The sequence below is a fragment of the Penicillium atrosanguineum genome (genome assembly GCF_028827265.1).
Source record: "Penicillium atrosanguineum strain IBT 20685 chromosome Unknown utg000004l_segment0_segment0, whole genome shotgun sequence".
Taxonomy (NCBI): domain Eukaryota; kingdom Fungi; phylum Ascomycota; class Eurotiomycetes; order Eurotiales; family Aspergillaceae; genus Penicillium; species Penicillium atrosanguineum.
This window is the reverse complement of record NW_026623136.1, coordinates 1,961,244-1,976,162: the sequence shown is the minus strand read 5'-3', so window position 1 is coordinate 1,976,162 and position 14,919 is coordinate 1,961,244. Positions and strand designations below refer to the sequence as shown.

The following is a 14,919-nucleotide window of genomic DNA, read 5'->3' as shown; positions in this document are numbered from 1 at the left end:
GCTCATGAATGAATTCCTATCTGCTCAACAGAGCCCTCGGGTCTGTCACTCCGAATGCCTTCCATGTTGCCCAGACCTCTCGGCTAGTGCAACATCTGGAGCCTGCGCCGGGGATTTGCTTCTCTAGTCGCAAGGCGACGACGCGATCTCAAGATGACGCGACAGCTTTCGACCGGGAGTTGGATCCAGTAAATGAGGTTTTTGCACACAAATCTGGTGTCAAATGCCTTGCGATCGATCAGTTTGAAGGCCGATAGTGTGTAAAATCTTCAATCTGATTTATAACTATGTCTGACTAGAGCAGTATGATCTCTGGCGGTGCAGATCCATCCATTCATCTCTGGGACCTTGAAAGTCGAGGCTCAGAGCTTGAACATCTTCATCGATCCTGTGCGACAGTTAGCAAATCCTCACATACTGATGCGCACACACACGCGATCACCTCGCTCTCGATTTACCCATTCGATCCTGTCCCATCAACTATATTCTCGACCTCCCATGATGGCACCTTGAAGCTCTCCGCGTTACAATCTCCGGCAATAATCCCGGTCCATACATTTAACCTCGACTGCACGCCGTATGCGCACTCCTTCTCGTCCCAGCCCGGCTCAACACTACTTGTTGCAGTCGCCACATCGGAGCAATCCGTACGACTCGTGGATCTACGATCTGGACTCTCTACCCAGGGCTTACCAGGACATACTGACGCCGTGCTATCAGTAGCTTGGGCTCCGCACCGACCCTACCTACTTGCATCAGGTTCAGTCGACAACCGAGTAATCATATTCGATGTACGACGCGGTGGTCACAACTCAGCTATAGCAACACTCGACATGGATGATCCTGTCGGACTCGTGGATCCAAACTCAGGATCAGCACCAGAGACCTACCAATGCCGTCCGGCATTTTCCCGCTATGCTCGCGCTCATAACGGTGCCGTGACTGGCGTGCGATGGACATCCAATGGAAGTCATATTGTCACCACTGGACAGGACTCACGCATCAGGGTCTGGGACTCAGCAACGGGCGCAAACACCTTAGTCCATTTCGGACCCCGCGTACGCAACAGTGCAACATCTCACCTGGCAGAGCGAGCTCCTCTACTAGTTCCAAAGAGCTGTATGGGCCCCGGCCAAGAAACAATCCTATGGCCAAACTTCAATGAGCAAGACGATCGGGGCGAGATCTTCATGTTTGAATTCCGGGAAGGCACATTCATCAAACGCCTGCGTGTCCCAGGCCTCATGGGAACACAATCAGCCCGGGGTCGATCCAACGCACTCGGCGCAGCGCGGATTAATGATCTAGTCTGGCGTGGCAATGGAGCCTCTGGGGAAGGTATAGAGATGTTCTCCGCACATGGCGATGGAACCATTCGGACTTGGGTATCTCGAGACCCGGATGGGGAACCCACCGAAGAAGAAGAGGTCGAGATGGCAGACCGCAAAAGGAAACGAGATGTTCTCGAAGAAGTATACCAGGGATTCCTTGCCCCGACGTATTCTAGAAGTTATACATGAAATAGATGCTTACGATATATGACAAGATGAGACAATTATGAAGGCGAATCTATTTCAATTTATCGCCATTACCATAACAATGAACCATAACTTCATCTTGGACGTAGTACACAATTCTCACTCAACACTCAGTGGACAAAAACATTCACGCATTTCTCGCCTGGTTTTCCCCAACAAACTCCCCAGAATCCTCATCCTCCTTCGCATACCGATCAAATGCGCTCCGGTTATGGTTATGATGCTTAATATCCCTCGAATCACCGGATCCACCAGGAATATTTGACCCCATGTATGCACGTTTCGACTCGATAGATGCAGGAATGGTATTTCCAGTTCCACTCACGACTTCTCCGGTCTGTCCGACATCACGAGTCGAACGGGGCAAGTCGGTGGCATTGTCTGCAGCAAAAGGGCGTGACGGTTCGGCGAGACCGACATTGTCGAAGCCGAAGTGTTCGGCGCGTTGGTCGGGGCGTGGGACAGAGGGGATAGTATTCATTTTGCCAGCGTCATTGGGGATTGTGGTACCGCCGGGGGCCATATCGGAGAGGCTACCTCCTTGGTGGGAGTCTTTTTGGACCATTGTTGTGAATTGGTTGGAAACCGACGTGTAGAAGGTTGTAATTGGATATTGAGAAAATTCAATTTTTAAGACAGTGTTGGCTGAATATTTGATTCAATTGACGGGAAGGAGAAATTTTAGCACTACTGCTTCCTTTATATCTTTAGAAGATACAAGTTTTGATGTTTCGTCCTGATGTCAGCGTGGCAGTCTGGATGATGAAGGGATGATATCACGCGAGGTCTGCCTTGATTGGGTGTTGAGAGTGCACATAGAGAATGGACTACGCAAAGGACCCATAAGAGGCGAAGGCTAATCAGGTTAATGCGACTTTGGCTCTGACATTCATGTTTTGCTGTTCCAACAAGGTTGATGGACATGACGAAACCGGAATCCCCAACCCTCACGGCCCCATCGGGGAATTCATATCTACTGGGTCTGAGCTTCGGGTAGCTACCAGCCAATGATAGTAACCCTGGAAAGTGCATGAATGGATTTAAGACCTCGCAGTATCAATTGAAGGTTTATGTGCCGAGATGAGTGAAGTAAAAAAAATCAAATCATATTTCATGTAAATACTCGTGACACCTCATTGAAACGCATTCAACATTAAGAGGTGATCAGCGCGAAGAAAACACATAGTTATACGAAAAGAGAAGCAAAATAGAAGGAATTGAGACATGTAACGAGCGACAAGGAGTTCTTCGGGACTCTATCACGCCATTCCAATGCTCTACAGGATGAATGCAAGGACACCCATCACGGCAGCAGCAGCGGAGATGATGCCACCAGACAGACGAGCAGCGTCGCCGGTGAACATGACGCCGTGGGATGGGGTAGCGGAGGCAGAGGCCATGGAGCTATGCATGGGGTCAACACCGCTGGGCATGGCCATGGGGGCCATGGAAGATGAGGGGGAAGCCATGGGGACCTCGACGGGGATCATGGAGTAGGCAGAGCTGGCGGGAGCCTGGGGGTGGTAGTTGTAGCTCTCCTGGGCCATGTAAGAAGAGGGGGCACCCGAGACGGGCATGGACTGGATGTGGGAGGAGTAGGCGATCTTGGAGACAGGGGTCACCATCGGGGCCTGCGACCAGGCAATGGCTTGGGTCTCGACAACGTGACTGGGAGAGGCGTAGACGGTCTCGGCGGCCGCAACAACGTGGCTAGGAGAAGCGTAGAGAGTCTCAACGACGTGGCTGGGAGAGGCATAGACGGTTTCGGTGGCCTCAACAAGGTGGGCCGCGGGAGCAGTGACAGTGTCAGTGACATGGACGACGTGCTCGCTGGGAGTCACGTAGACGGTGTGAATGTTGTGCACAGTGTGAGTCTCGTGAATGGTCTGGACGTGGTTAACAATGTGATCCTTGGCAGGCTCAGTCACTGTGGCAGTCTCGTGGACAGTCTGGACCTGATTGACAATGTGGTCCTTTCCAGTCTCAGTAACAGTGGCAGTCTCCTGGACGACGTGGGTGGCGGTCTTGGTGACGGTGTGGACAACGTTGTGGATCTCAGGAGCGCAGGCGGGAGCCTCCTCATGCTCGATGATAGGAGGTGATTGCTCATGCTCGACCATAGGAGGTGATTGCTCATGCTCGACCATAGGAGGTGATTGCTCGTGCTCGGCAGGCTGGGGAGCAGAAGCAGGAGCAGAAGCCGGGGGCTCGTGATAGTGCATCCAGGGCATCTCGGGGTTGTGGACATTGGTGTCATCAATCTTGATGGCGTGGTTGTCCTCGTGGTGCTCGCTCACGTTGGAGTCGACACCAACATCAGTGGGGTCTCCGAAGTTGATGCCATCATCTTCACCGGAAGGACCCCCTTCAGCAGTGCCTCCGCCGCCACCACCAGCAGTGCGCTCCTCGGAGCTGGGAGAGTAGGCACGCTTGAAGGGACCACCTTGGGGGATCACGGGGCCAGGGCCACCGAACTCAGGGAAGGCGGGAGGGTGAGGATAGACATCCTTGTGCTTGATATCAATGGAGTGATCATCCGCGTAGCTCTCCTTTACAGCAGTCTCAGTGTTGATCGTGATGGGCATATTGAACTCCTGACCACCATCATTGCCGGAGGGACCACCCATGGCAGTACCACCGCTCTCAGGCTCCCAGCCGCTCTGCTCGGTCTCCCAACTGCGCTTGAAGGGACCGCCGAAGCCGGGAGGTCCGAAGTGAGGGGGAGGAGGCGGGTAGATGTCAGTGTGCTTAATGTCGATAGAGTGATCATCGTGGCTGTACTCGTTCACGTTGGTGTGAAAGTCGGCGTGGATACCGTTGTCAAATTCGATACCATCATCTTCGCCAGAGGGTCCACCCATAGCGGTACCACCAGCTTGGATGGGGTAGGGGAAGCCCTCAGGTCCATCGGAGGGTCCGTCGCCACCGCTGGGGCCACCCATAGCAGTGCCACCTTCTTCAGGTCCCCAGCGCTTCTCGAAAGCCTGTCCGGGAACGTGGTAATGCTCAGGAACATCCTGCTTGGCCTCGCGGAAACCAGATCCAGGGCCGGGGGAGTGGACAAAGACAGGAGGAGGGTGAGCAATCGGGGGATGAGCAGGAGGAGCGTGGATGTTCTCGTTCTTCAGCTTGATCGAGTGGTCGTCCTTGGTCTCCTCGTCAACGCTGGTGTAAAAGTTGCCGGTGATGGGCATGTCGAAGACTTGGCCTTCGTCGTTGCCAGAGGGGCCACCCATGGCAGTGCCGCCGTGAGGCCAGCTGCGCTTGCCACCAGCCTTGGAGAAAGGACCCATACCAGGAGCCATAGCGACTCCGTAGGGAATAGGTGTAGCCGGCGGCGGGTAGACGCCCTTGGTCTTAATATTGATGGAGTGGTCGTCTTTGCTGTACTCATTGACATCGGTATGAGTGTGGACGTTGGGGCTCATGGGGATAAAGCCACCATCGTGATCAGCACCAGACGGACCCCCCATAGCGGTACCTCCAATGTGAGGCACAACACCATGTCCCTGAGGACCGTTATCCTATTCACAAAGGTTAATGGTAACTCGATATCATTCTTTGGCACCACTTACGGTGTGCTCCATGGCCTGGGCAGCAACTGCCAGCAGGGCAATGGGAATTCCACCAACGAAGCCCTTCATTGTGATGATTGCAACGATTGAATATTACTGTAGAGAAAATAGTAGGCCCGTAGTTAGTGTAAATGAGTGACTGCAAACAAGGCCACGGGAGTGTAGCAAAAGAATGGCACGATTAGACAAAGATGCTCCCAGAAACGCTACAGAAAGCTTTCATTCCGGGCGAGGAGGTCACTAGAGCTTTAGTACTTGCGTTGCATTCATGATCACCGTCACGGCCGACACGATGGAATGCGCAATCATCACCAGAAACCGGACCTCACGGGCAGGCCAAGGAGCATGAGCCCCATCAGAATGTCGGCGAGAATGGAAAACAACATCGAAATCCCGAGCGATGCCTCCTGATCAGGACATCAGTAAACAAATGCCAGACCATGTTGGTGTAGACCGTGGTGCTGCGACATTCCGCGGGTTGTGGGGATGCGACCACAGGGGATCGGTATTCACGAGGGAGGCGTTCATCGGCCAACCAGCATCTCGCTTTGCTTCACAGTTCATCGACTTTGTACACATCGGTCCTCGGCCAATTCAATCATGACGGCAGGGGCGCACGGTGGTTGAGCTTGGCTTCGCAGGGGCTCAACAATGGCACATCATCCGCCAGGAGTCCGGATTCTACTCTGAAACAACATCTGGCCATGCGCATCAATTCCGAGTGATGTCGGGTGCAATCAACATTGAGATCACTGACCATCCAATCAAAGATTTTGTCCAGCAAACTGCAATCGCAACGCTTGAGTTGTGGGAGGTGGAATTGATGGAATTGTACCACCGACATTACACGCAGCAATTGCACAGGCACAATTGACGACATGGATTCAGGTCTACGAGACGCACATGACACGAGGCCAAGACTACAATGACTGCTAAGAGTCATAAGAAGAGAATGTATCCCGTCTTCGACATTCCCCTCCCATCGCCCTCATTGAAGAAGACACAACGGGAGACGAACTTCCTATCGGGGAGATATTAATCTCCAGAGCCGATCAACCCCCGGAGGGATCGAAGGCAACACATCGCCGTGGAAATTGTCCGAAGACAGAACGATGGTCGTGGCAGGCTCCGTTGCTTTTTTGATGAAGAAGAAAAGAAGGCTGGCTGGGAAAAATTCGGCGCCTTTTGTAGGTGGTGTGGTCACGTGGTCGGCCCTTCTTTGTTCCTGCTCCACCGGCTTCTCTCGCTTCTCTCTAGCTTCCTTTCTCCCGGTGGATCTATACAACGTACGACTCGTATTGATGCTTGTAAAGTGCATTCAGAGATATAGAATATGCGATCGATAACTGTACAATGTGGTGTGGCCGTGTCATTCACCCTCTCCATTGCAAGGACACATCCAAGACACCAGGGTCAACGCCGTTGCGCCCAATAATCCGTATTACAAGTGGCGTAGGCCATAATATCTTAAGGAAATGCTGAACAAGAGACAACCAGCTGTCTCAAGTTTAAAGGAACGGCCGACCATGTGGTCATTTCAAATAACGCGAAAGATCATCCCGTGGCTCGCGGAAACTCACAAATCACCCTCCAAAGGCGTTCTCCTCAGTACTACTCCTCCAGGCAGCACCTCCCACTGCTGCAGTAATTCCCAAAGCAATGGCTATCATGCTCCCCACTGTCACCACGGCCACGATGATCTTGAGGGTCATCCGCTGACGAGTGCTCAAAGAATCCATACATGATCGAGGCGGATTCTCCTGTTGCTCCCACAGTTTCGAACGTCGAGGACTGTCATTCCGTAGGGCTATGTAGGGGCCCGCATTTTCAATATCCCTCAGATGAGTGCGTGTGCGAGGGGTGGATGACTTGGGTTCAATAATGATTTGCTCGTAGGATAGGGTTGGTGATCCATGTCGATAGAAAGGCGAGGATGGTTTGGCCCCGACGTGCGGGTCAAACTCTTGCGAGCGCGCGTCGCTGTGAAAAGAAGGTGTGGGCATGGTTGGCGTGGATTGGATAGACGAAGGGGAGTGGACTTTTGGTGATGACGGCTTTTCATCACTGCTCTTAATTGACGCGGCCACCTGGGCCCCGATCACCCCGAGCCCATGCAGACTCATTGTGCGGGTGGCAATGGGATGCAACGATGCCCCCGATTAGAGGAAGGAATAGATTGACCTCCTCAACTCAGTTGTGGAGGACAGCGACCTTCTGAGCCTTTGGCGTCTCGACTCTTTGGTCTCTTCAGGAAGGAGAGGATAATTCTTTGGGGGACGTCCTCGATCAAGGGCGTCAGAGAGTAGACTCTTTAATTCACTGGTGGAGGCTAGTGAGTCTCTGAAGGTTTGGCGCCTGGATGATTTGGTCTTTTCGGTCGATTCGGTCTTTCGCTTTGATCGTTTGGGTGGGCGTTCTAAGTTGGCCTCGGGTGGAATGGTGACGGTTGGGGCACCACAAGCAGATGGGACACCCCCGTACATAAACAATGTCGTGTCAAGCTGGAATGCACTCCAAGCCCAAGAAGAGCGTGAAAGTCCCATGGCTCAGACTATGACGAAAACAACACAGAAATGAAAGAAAGCTATGGCCGGATTGGGGTGTTTGTATGTAAGGCTTGGGAGCATATGGAACACTCGAGAGGAACTTGCGCCTTCTTGTTTTTCTCGTCTTCTCAGACTCGGCCCTGGCCGATCTATATTGTGTAGAATGGGAATAGACGCTACTCTGGATCAGGGGGCAACGGCCCTTGTGAAAGAAATGCTGTTTCACGGGGATGCAAGGTTGCTGTTTGGCCGTTTTGTTTTCATCCCTGGCTTGCGTCTCTCGTGCCACCGTCGATTGACATTCCTTTGGGTTTCCCTGTATAGAAAGGATGGACGACCCCTGCAGGGGGTTGGCGCTCTGTGATTGGGGGGTTGTGGCATACCTGGCATGCCTTGCAGTCGATCTCGTTCCCCTCCATCTCTGTTTCGAATCCGCATTCGTGTCAGGCAAAGTTGCCCCATTATTGAGAAAATCCCACTCTCAGGTACCGTGTTCTGCTGGGTCCGCGGGTGGATCCCTGGGAATCAAGGTTGCCGACCGTGCCCCCGTCTTCCCTTTAGGGTCGTGGATAAACTCTCACCTGGGTCCCTCACAGGGCCGTCGATCTCGAGATGTCGATTGTACAACAAGATGTCAAGTTAATAGCTCCTTATTATAGCCCTGCGTTCCGATGATGAACATGCTGTGCCACGTTCATACGACGAGGCTCATGGCCTGTCTATCTGTTTTCAAAATCGCAAATGGACGATCAACGCCACCAAAGTTGATTCTGAGTGCGGAAGTAAGAAGTTGATTGAGGGCACTGTACTGTAGACGGAAGGCTCAATATCATCTCGAGTGTGCGATTTGACCTGGGGTCTCAAAATTGAGATTCTGTTTCGGAGTTTCATGGGTGCCTTAGGTGTACCTAGCCCTGATTTCCTGTTTAGGTTTGAATCCCATCTCCTCTGGTGTCTTCTGTTTCCTCTCATTTGTCTGTAGCCTTGTGTGTGGCTTCATGAAAGCCTCAATCTAAGACCTATGCTCTTCTGATACCCCTTCCCTGTTTGCAGCCCATATATGTAACTCATCTAGATGTCCCTTGATAAGCGTATCGGTCGGAATATCAAGTAGTGGTGGCCCATATATATCTTCCTCCTCTGCCGACGTATTACTACCACCACCAGTATTGATAATGATATCAGATAGATCAAGTGGTCCGGTATCTATATTTTTGTCCGGCGGGTTGATGAATGCTTCATACGAAAGGATTACTTGCGCATCTGCTTGATTCACCAGCTTTATAGAAACCTCATTATAAAGTGGCCTCAGTTCAGAATCTTCCGTATATACCGGCGTAGCCGGGAGGGGCTTCATCGTACCGGGGGTGTCCATCATGAAGCACCGTACTCTTGCGGAAGCAGTTCCGACCTAATACTATCATCTGATACACTGGCCTTCCATGCCGTACAAGCCAGCGAAGGGCATGGTATAGGGCGGCGCGGTGACTAACTCACCCTATGCTCCGGGAGCCGATCATTTCCCGAGGCGACAAGTTTTACCGCCACCATTATTACGTACGTATTGGAGTATGTGAAATTAAATTTCCGGCCGGGTGTATTCCGAAAATGTGCACTATCCCTTCTTACTGTACCTGGATACCCACGTATCAGCTTACTACCATTGTGTCTAATGTCAAACTAGCAAGAGCATTGTACCCTGGCTACCAATATACCTATGCCGCCTTTATGACTTGCTAAAGCGAAACGAATCAACATGGGGCTTCACAATCTTCCGCACAACCTACACCCCACAATCTGATGTCGTGTTGACGGAGATAGTGGATTTTATCACCTAATACATCAAGGGGGCATTCCACGAGACATATGAAGACCTCCTACAGGGCAGCAGAGCAAATCAAGTCGACAAGGCCGTCTTCGATGAATTGTGGGCCAAATATGAGCCTTGCATCATTGATGACTCAGAACAGTTCAACGGCGCATCGTTAAGACAACATCCGGTCTCTTTTTGAGGACTGGGCTGATAAGCGGAACACGCAGCGACAAGCTCCCCAGCTACCGAATGCTCATCGTGATTGATGAGGAGAATTTCCAGACGCCGCTAGACACACCACATCCAAAGGACTGTCCTCGGTCAATGCAAGGCGTTTCGGTCACCGGGTGAAGGGGTGAGCAACCCACCCCGTCACCCCATGATCCGTTTACCCGCCAATGCAAGACAGGGACTGCTATGCGAAGCTTGTTGAGGCGTGGCAGGAGCCCGATCTACCGTTTCAAGGGTGGGTGAGGTGTTCTTTGCGGGGGATTTGGGGGTTGTGGCCGAATACGCAAGGTGGAGATTATATGCGGAAGAGCTATGCGCCGATTAGAGAGTATCGGACTGTGTATTAAGTTTTGATGGGGGAGCGATGCAGGATCTATGAACTGCAATAGCTGGCTGTCGTCTGCCGGTAGTACCTGACGTTAGAAATTCAAATAGTCTCCGTTCGGGAAGATATATACTCAGGTGACATGGTTTTGAACACCACTGGTCAACTATTAATTATGGAAAGAGAGGGGAGTGTGGAGATCGATAGAGGGTATATGATTACGGTCTTGGTCATTTCATTCAAAAGAAGCACAGACGCAGGAAGTCTGCCTGCAGCAGCTGAACTAGATTTCTCCTTGGACAGAACGTGGAAGTTCCTTCCATGTTTTGCTAATGGGCTCAGTACATGGACCCGAATCGTCTTCTATTATTCTTCATCTTCTAACAAATTCATTATCTTCATCTTTTATAGCTGATGCCTCATGATCTTAGCATCCCTGAAGTTCCACGCCGCCGTGATATTTGCGGGCCTTGGCAGAGCATCGCGATGATATGCTTCCGATCCACCACTTGTCTTTGAATAAACCTCCGAAGTACCTTGGGGGCATAGTTATTGGCAGAGAAAGAAGGCATACTTATTGGAAGAAATTCTCTCTCCGCTAAAGTTGCGTGCGAAGGCCTCCCATGCCAAGACATAAGCTCGGCGGAGTCCTGCCAAGAAGCTTGGACATGAGGACCTTGATAAAACGAGGGCCCTGACAGCGGAGCTTTACCAGTCAAACCTCATCTGGTCCTGGGTCACTTACTTGGCGGTGGTCTCGGAGGAAAATTTCTACTTGGCGGTGGGAACCTTGGGGGTCAAAATCGAGTAGGAGTCAAAGTATCTACCGAGCTGCGAAAATATATAACCAGCATCCTAGACGTGAATGCAGTTCCTTCTACTCATTAAGCTGAAAAAAACAATTTTGTGTTGTTCTCCAACTTCGCCAATCTTGGCACTTCACTCACGATGCATTATTTAAAACCGTTCCTCATCTCACTCAGTGCGGCCACGGCCTTTGCAGCAACCTCAACTTCGACTGCTGAAACCACATCCATAACTGGCTGTCATACACATGGATCGGATATATATTGCATTGACGGGGAGGGCCATGAAATCTCGGTTTCGGCGACAGCTACACCCACAAGCGGAGTCCCAGCTGAATACACTGGCTGCCACTCACACGGAAGCGAGTCGTGAGTCCCCAATTTAGTATAAGACTGAGATCCCCAAAAGCTGATACTGTTACCTTGCAGATACTGTATGGATACAGATGGAAATGAGGCATTGATCGTGGCAGAAGACACGGAGCATACTCAGAGTGAGCATGAAGAAAGCGAGCACAGTCACGATCACGAGGGATCCGAGCACAGTCACGATCATGAGGGATCCGAGCACAGTCACGACGACGAGGGATCCGAGGAAGAGAACAAGACAAGTTGCCACTTCCATGCCGGTGTTGAGTAGGTTCAAGCATACCGAGTTATATTTTCAATTCGCTAACTTACATCCAGGCACTGTGTGAGCGAAGGAGAGTCAGAAGAAAGTAACCACGAATCCTGCGGCATCCAGACTAGAGACTACGACGTGCCTCTTCGAATCGGAACACTCTTTGTTGTCCTCGTTACAAGCGCCATTGGTGTCTTTGCGCCTATCCTGCTGCTGAAGCTTCCATTCGCAAACGTCAATGCTGTTTTCTCGACCGTCATAAAGCAGTTCGGAACTGGCATTATCGTCGCGACTGCCTTTGTTCATGTGAGTTGAAATACCTTCACATTTTGGGCATTAGAAACTAACAAAAATCAGTTATACACGCATGCAAATCTCATGTTCACGAATAAATGCATGGGCGAGCTTGATTATGAAGCTACGACCTCCGCCATTGTCATGGCCGGCATATTCCTTGCCTTCCTGTTCGAGTTTGTTGGTCACCGCATTATAAGTAGCAAAAAATGCGCGACAGAATCAAACCAAGCCCCTCGCAAGGATGCAAGTCCTCCTCATTCCACCTTGGCTCATCTTGGACATTCGCATGGTGCCGCGCTCGACCCCACCAAGCCTGACACCAAGTTTTCCGTACTGGTAATGGAGGCTGGTGTACTCTTCCACAGCATTCTCATCGGTCTAACGCTGGTAGTGGCCGGTGACTCTTTCTACAAAACTCTCTTGGTGGTGATTGTCTTCCACCAATTCTTTGAAGGTCTGGCTCTAGGGGTTCGGATCGCAATGCTCCCCGGCGCCATCTTTCCGTCCAAAGCAATCATGGCAGGTACCTTTGCTTTGATAACACCAATCGGAATGGCTATTGGACTTGGGGTACTGCATACGTTTAATGGGAATGAGAAGAGTACTTTGGTGGCCTTGGGAACTTTGGACGCGTTATCTGCTGGAATCCTCGTATGGGTTGGTGTTGTTGACATGTGGGCTCGAGATTGGGTCATTGAGGGAGGCGAGATGATGAATGCTAGCCTGAGTAAGGTGTTGATCGGAGGACTGTCTCTAGTGACAGGTCTCGTGTTGATGGGACTACTCGGTAAATGGGCCTGAGCGTGTTCCGGTCACCCTCATCCTCCACCCCACTGGGGTATCCGAGGTACATCCACTCTCGGAAGTCTATACACACCCGCTTTATATTGAAACATCCCCCCACACAATTTTGTATTGAAAATATTCATGTCTATACGACATTCAATTTACATGCTGGAAGGCTACAGTCTCAAGAAATATCCATGGCGAGCCAGACATTGCCATGCTCGACAGCATTTGGCACGGCAAGGCGTTCTGGATTGACAACCATGTGCTAGCCGGGGCCCAAGAGAAGGCGTACTTGGGTTGTTCGCTCAGCCTCAGTACGTGCGTGATGTAAAATTTCAGTAAACGAGTTTCTCACTACATATGAGGAGACGAGCATTTTCTGCCAGGTTGAGAGAGACGGCGAACGGGGTGTGGAATATCATTGAGTAATACATAGGAGTAAGGAGCTTACCAAGGCCCTGGACAACTGTCATGTCGTGATACCGGCTAAGCAGTGCTTTCTCTACCAAGCTAGTATTGCAGCAAAGAGCCCGACTGGTGGTTCAGTCCCAAAAATATCCTAAACCATGGCGGTGGGAATAGCAACGCTTCCATAACCCCGGAGAAGGATTTACACGAGCCTTCGGGACAGCGAAGACTGATGCTAGGTGGTCTGCGGATACAAGTGGAGAGACTGTGGAAATCAAATAAAGAAATTTGCAAAGTTCTATAACTAATTGAAATCAAAGCCAATCTATAACACCGTAAGCAAGCCACATCTAGTTCATGAAAAACAACTAAATCTATGCTGAAGCACAGTGACCACCATCAACACGGAGATCAGCACCAGTCATCCAAGCTGCACCGTCGGCGAGCATGAAGACAGTGGGCGCCTTGAAGTCCTCGGGCGCACCCAGGCGGCCGAGCAACGCACCACGCATCCATGTCTCTTCGAGATCTGGCTTTTCCTGCAGCAGGCCGTCGGTCATCGCGGTGCGGATGTACTGGAGATGGATAGTCAGCCTTAGGCACAAGTAAACACTGGATCGCAATGGATCTTACTCCGGCAGAGAGGGTGTTGATGCGGATGTTATACTGGCCCCATTCCTGAGCAACAGATCGGCACATCTGATGGACAGCAGCCTTCGATGAATTGTAGGCGGTACAAGTCAACCCCTGAATATTCAATTAGATTTGGGCTTCTTCACCCTTTCTCAAGTTTCGTAACATACGCGGTTCGCAATCTGGCCGGACATCGACGCGATCATGACAATGCTTCCGCCCATCTTTTGGTCCTTGAAGATACGAGCGCAATGCTTGGCGGGGATGAAAGTTCCAAGAACGCTGGTAGCTAGTCAATATTTGTTCCGGGGCCTATGAAGCATATAGAATGCTTACTTGACATCCAGCATCTTCCGGTATCCATCGATCGGGTAGTCAAGCGCAGGCACCATCTGTTGAATTCCCGCGCAAGTAATGAGACCGCGCAGGGGCATTCCCCGGCTCAAAGCATCGGCCGCAATCTGCTCAAGATGGCCCTGGGTAACCTCCTCATCTGTAATGTCGCATTTTGTGTAAGTGGCCTGCAGACCACGCGACTTGGCCAACTTCTGAACTCCAACCCACTCCTCAGCGCTGGGCTCCTCAAGCAAATCGAGACAGGCGACATTGCCGCCGGCTTCGAGGACGGCCGCAGTCAGGTTAATGCCGAGGCCACGACCTCCCCCGGTGATCACGACGGTGCGACCTCCTAGCGAGAAGAGATCATTGGTAGGCGCGAAGGCCGCTGGGGTCTCCTTAGATTCGGGGACGACTGCAGGGGTCGTGTGGTCAAGAGAAATTGCGGGGGCCATTTTGAGTATTTGAAGATGCGTGGAAATCAGAATTAGTTGAACTATGTTCTAGTCAGATGCTTTTTTGGAGGATCCACGATTCATATAAGAAATCTGTCAGTAGCTCAGGCGCAAGCTGCCAGCTGTGGTGAACAGTGGCTAGGTAGCGCCTGACTAGAGAACTTTCCAGCACATAGGACCACAGTGGAACTTCAATGGAGGCAATCATCGTTGGCTCAGTTCCGATTTTTCTAAATTCTTTCCCGACTCCGAAAATCGTGCCGATACTGGCATGGGACTGTTGGGTCAGACGGGGAATGGCGTAGTCAGATGAGCATTCGCGAGTGCAAAAAGATACTCCACAGGGTAAGTATGACATGGGCTTGCAGGGGCCGCGGGGAACGGGGTAGAAACACTGGGGAACAACTGGAGATGGTGGAAACCTTGGTTGTGTGAATGACTCCAAGGGCCATCATCACAGGTAATATCACCCAATCGAGTCAAAATACTAGTCTGTGTCATATACTTATCGCAAAAAGAACCAGTTGCCTATCTGGAATATCATA

At 51.2% G+C, this 14,919-nt stretch overlaps 8 protein-coding genes across 8 annotated transcripts; 4 read left to right on the top strand and 4 right to left on the bottom strand.

Moving 5' to 3' along the window:
• Nucleotides 1-8: 8 nt before the first annotated feature.
• N7443_006074 (WD repeat protein) lies at nucleotides 9-1,520 on the top strand (the record flags this gene model as incomplete). The annotated part of the gene is made up of 2 exons (XM_056886130.1): nucleotides 9-256; nucleotides 305-1,520. 2 exons carry the CDS (start codon nucleotides 9-11, stop codon nucleotides 1,518-1,520), a joined length of 1,464 nt encoding a protein of 487 aa, XP_056741578.1.
• A 145-nt stretch (nucleotides 1,521-1,665) lies between these two features.
• Nucleotides 1,666-2,103, bottom strand: N7443_006073 (uncharacterized protein; the record flags this gene model as incomplete). The annotated part of the gene is made up of 1 exon (XM_056886129.1): nucleotides 1,666-2,103. The coding sequence occupies one exon, from the start codon at nucleotides 2,101-2,103 to the stop codon at nucleotides 1,666-1,668; it is 438 nt and encodes a 145-aa protein (XP_056741577.1).
• A 712-nt stretch (nucleotides 2,104-2,815) lies between these two features.
• On the bottom strand, nucleotides 2,816-5,182 carry CweA (uncharacterized protein; the record flags this gene model as incomplete). Its single annotated transcript, XM_056886128.1, has 2 exons — nucleotides 2,816-5,047; nucleotides 5,114-5,182. The coding sequence occupies 2 exons, from the start codon at nucleotides 5,180-5,182 to the stop codon at nucleotides 2,816-2,818; spliced, it is 2,301 nt and encodes a 766-aa protein (XP_056741576.1).
• A 1,514-nt stretch (nucleotides 5,183-6,696) lies between these two features.
• On the bottom strand, nucleotides 6,697-7,236 carry N7443_006071 (uncharacterized protein; the record flags this gene model as incomplete). Its single annotated transcript, XM_056886127.1, has 1 exon — nucleotides 6,697-7,236. The coding sequence occupies one exon, from the start codon at nucleotides 7,234-7,236 to the stop codon at nucleotides 6,697-6,699; it is 540 nt and encodes a 179-aa protein (XP_056741575.1).
• A 2,108-nt stretch (nucleotides 7,237-9,344) lies between these two features.
• N7443_006070 (uncharacterized protein) lies at nucleotides 9,345-9,671 on the top strand (the record flags this gene model as incomplete). Its single annotated transcript, XM_056886126.1, has 2 exons — nucleotides 9,345-9,479; nucleotides 9,507-9,671. Coding segments are annotated over 2 exons (300 nt in total), but the record flags the coding sequence as incomplete, so codon positions are not given.
• A 50-nt stretch (nucleotides 9,672-9,721) lies between these two features.
• Nucleotides 9,722-10,050, top strand: N7443_006069 (uncharacterized protein; the record flags this gene model as incomplete). Its single annotated transcript, XM_056886125.1, has 2 exons — nucleotides 9,722-9,792; nucleotides 9,882-10,050. The coding sequence occupies 2 exons, from the start codon at nucleotides 9,722-9,724 to the stop codon at nucleotides 10,048-10,050; spliced, it is 240 nt and encodes a 79-aa protein (XP_056741573.1).
• A 926-nt stretch (nucleotides 10,051-10,976) lies between these two features.
• On the top strand, nucleotides 10,977-12,554 carry zrfC (putative ZIP Zinc transporter; the record flags this gene model as incomplete). Its single annotated transcript, XM_056886124.1, has 4 exons — nucleotides 10,977-11,203; nucleotides 11,264-11,470; nucleotides 11,522-11,762; nucleotides 11,814-12,554. 4 exons carry the CDS (start codon nucleotides 10,977-10,979, stop codon nucleotides 12,552-12,554), a joined length of 1,416 nt encoding a protein of 471 aa, XP_056741572.1.
• Nucleotides 12,555-13,324: 770 nt separating this feature from the next.
• On the bottom strand, nucleotides 13,325-14,374 carry N7443_006067 (oxidoreductase, short chain dehydrogenase/reductase family; the record flags this gene model as incomplete). Its single annotated transcript, XM_056886123.1, has 4 exons — nucleotides 13,325-13,525; nucleotides 13,584-13,697; nucleotides 13,754-13,865; nucleotides 13,920-14,374. The coding sequence occupies 4 exons, from the start codon at nucleotides 14,372-14,374 to the stop codon at nucleotides 13,325-13,327; spliced, it is 882 nt and encodes a 293-aa protein (XP_056741571.1).
• Between the last annotated feature and the right edge of the window lie 545 nt (nucleotides 14,375-14,919).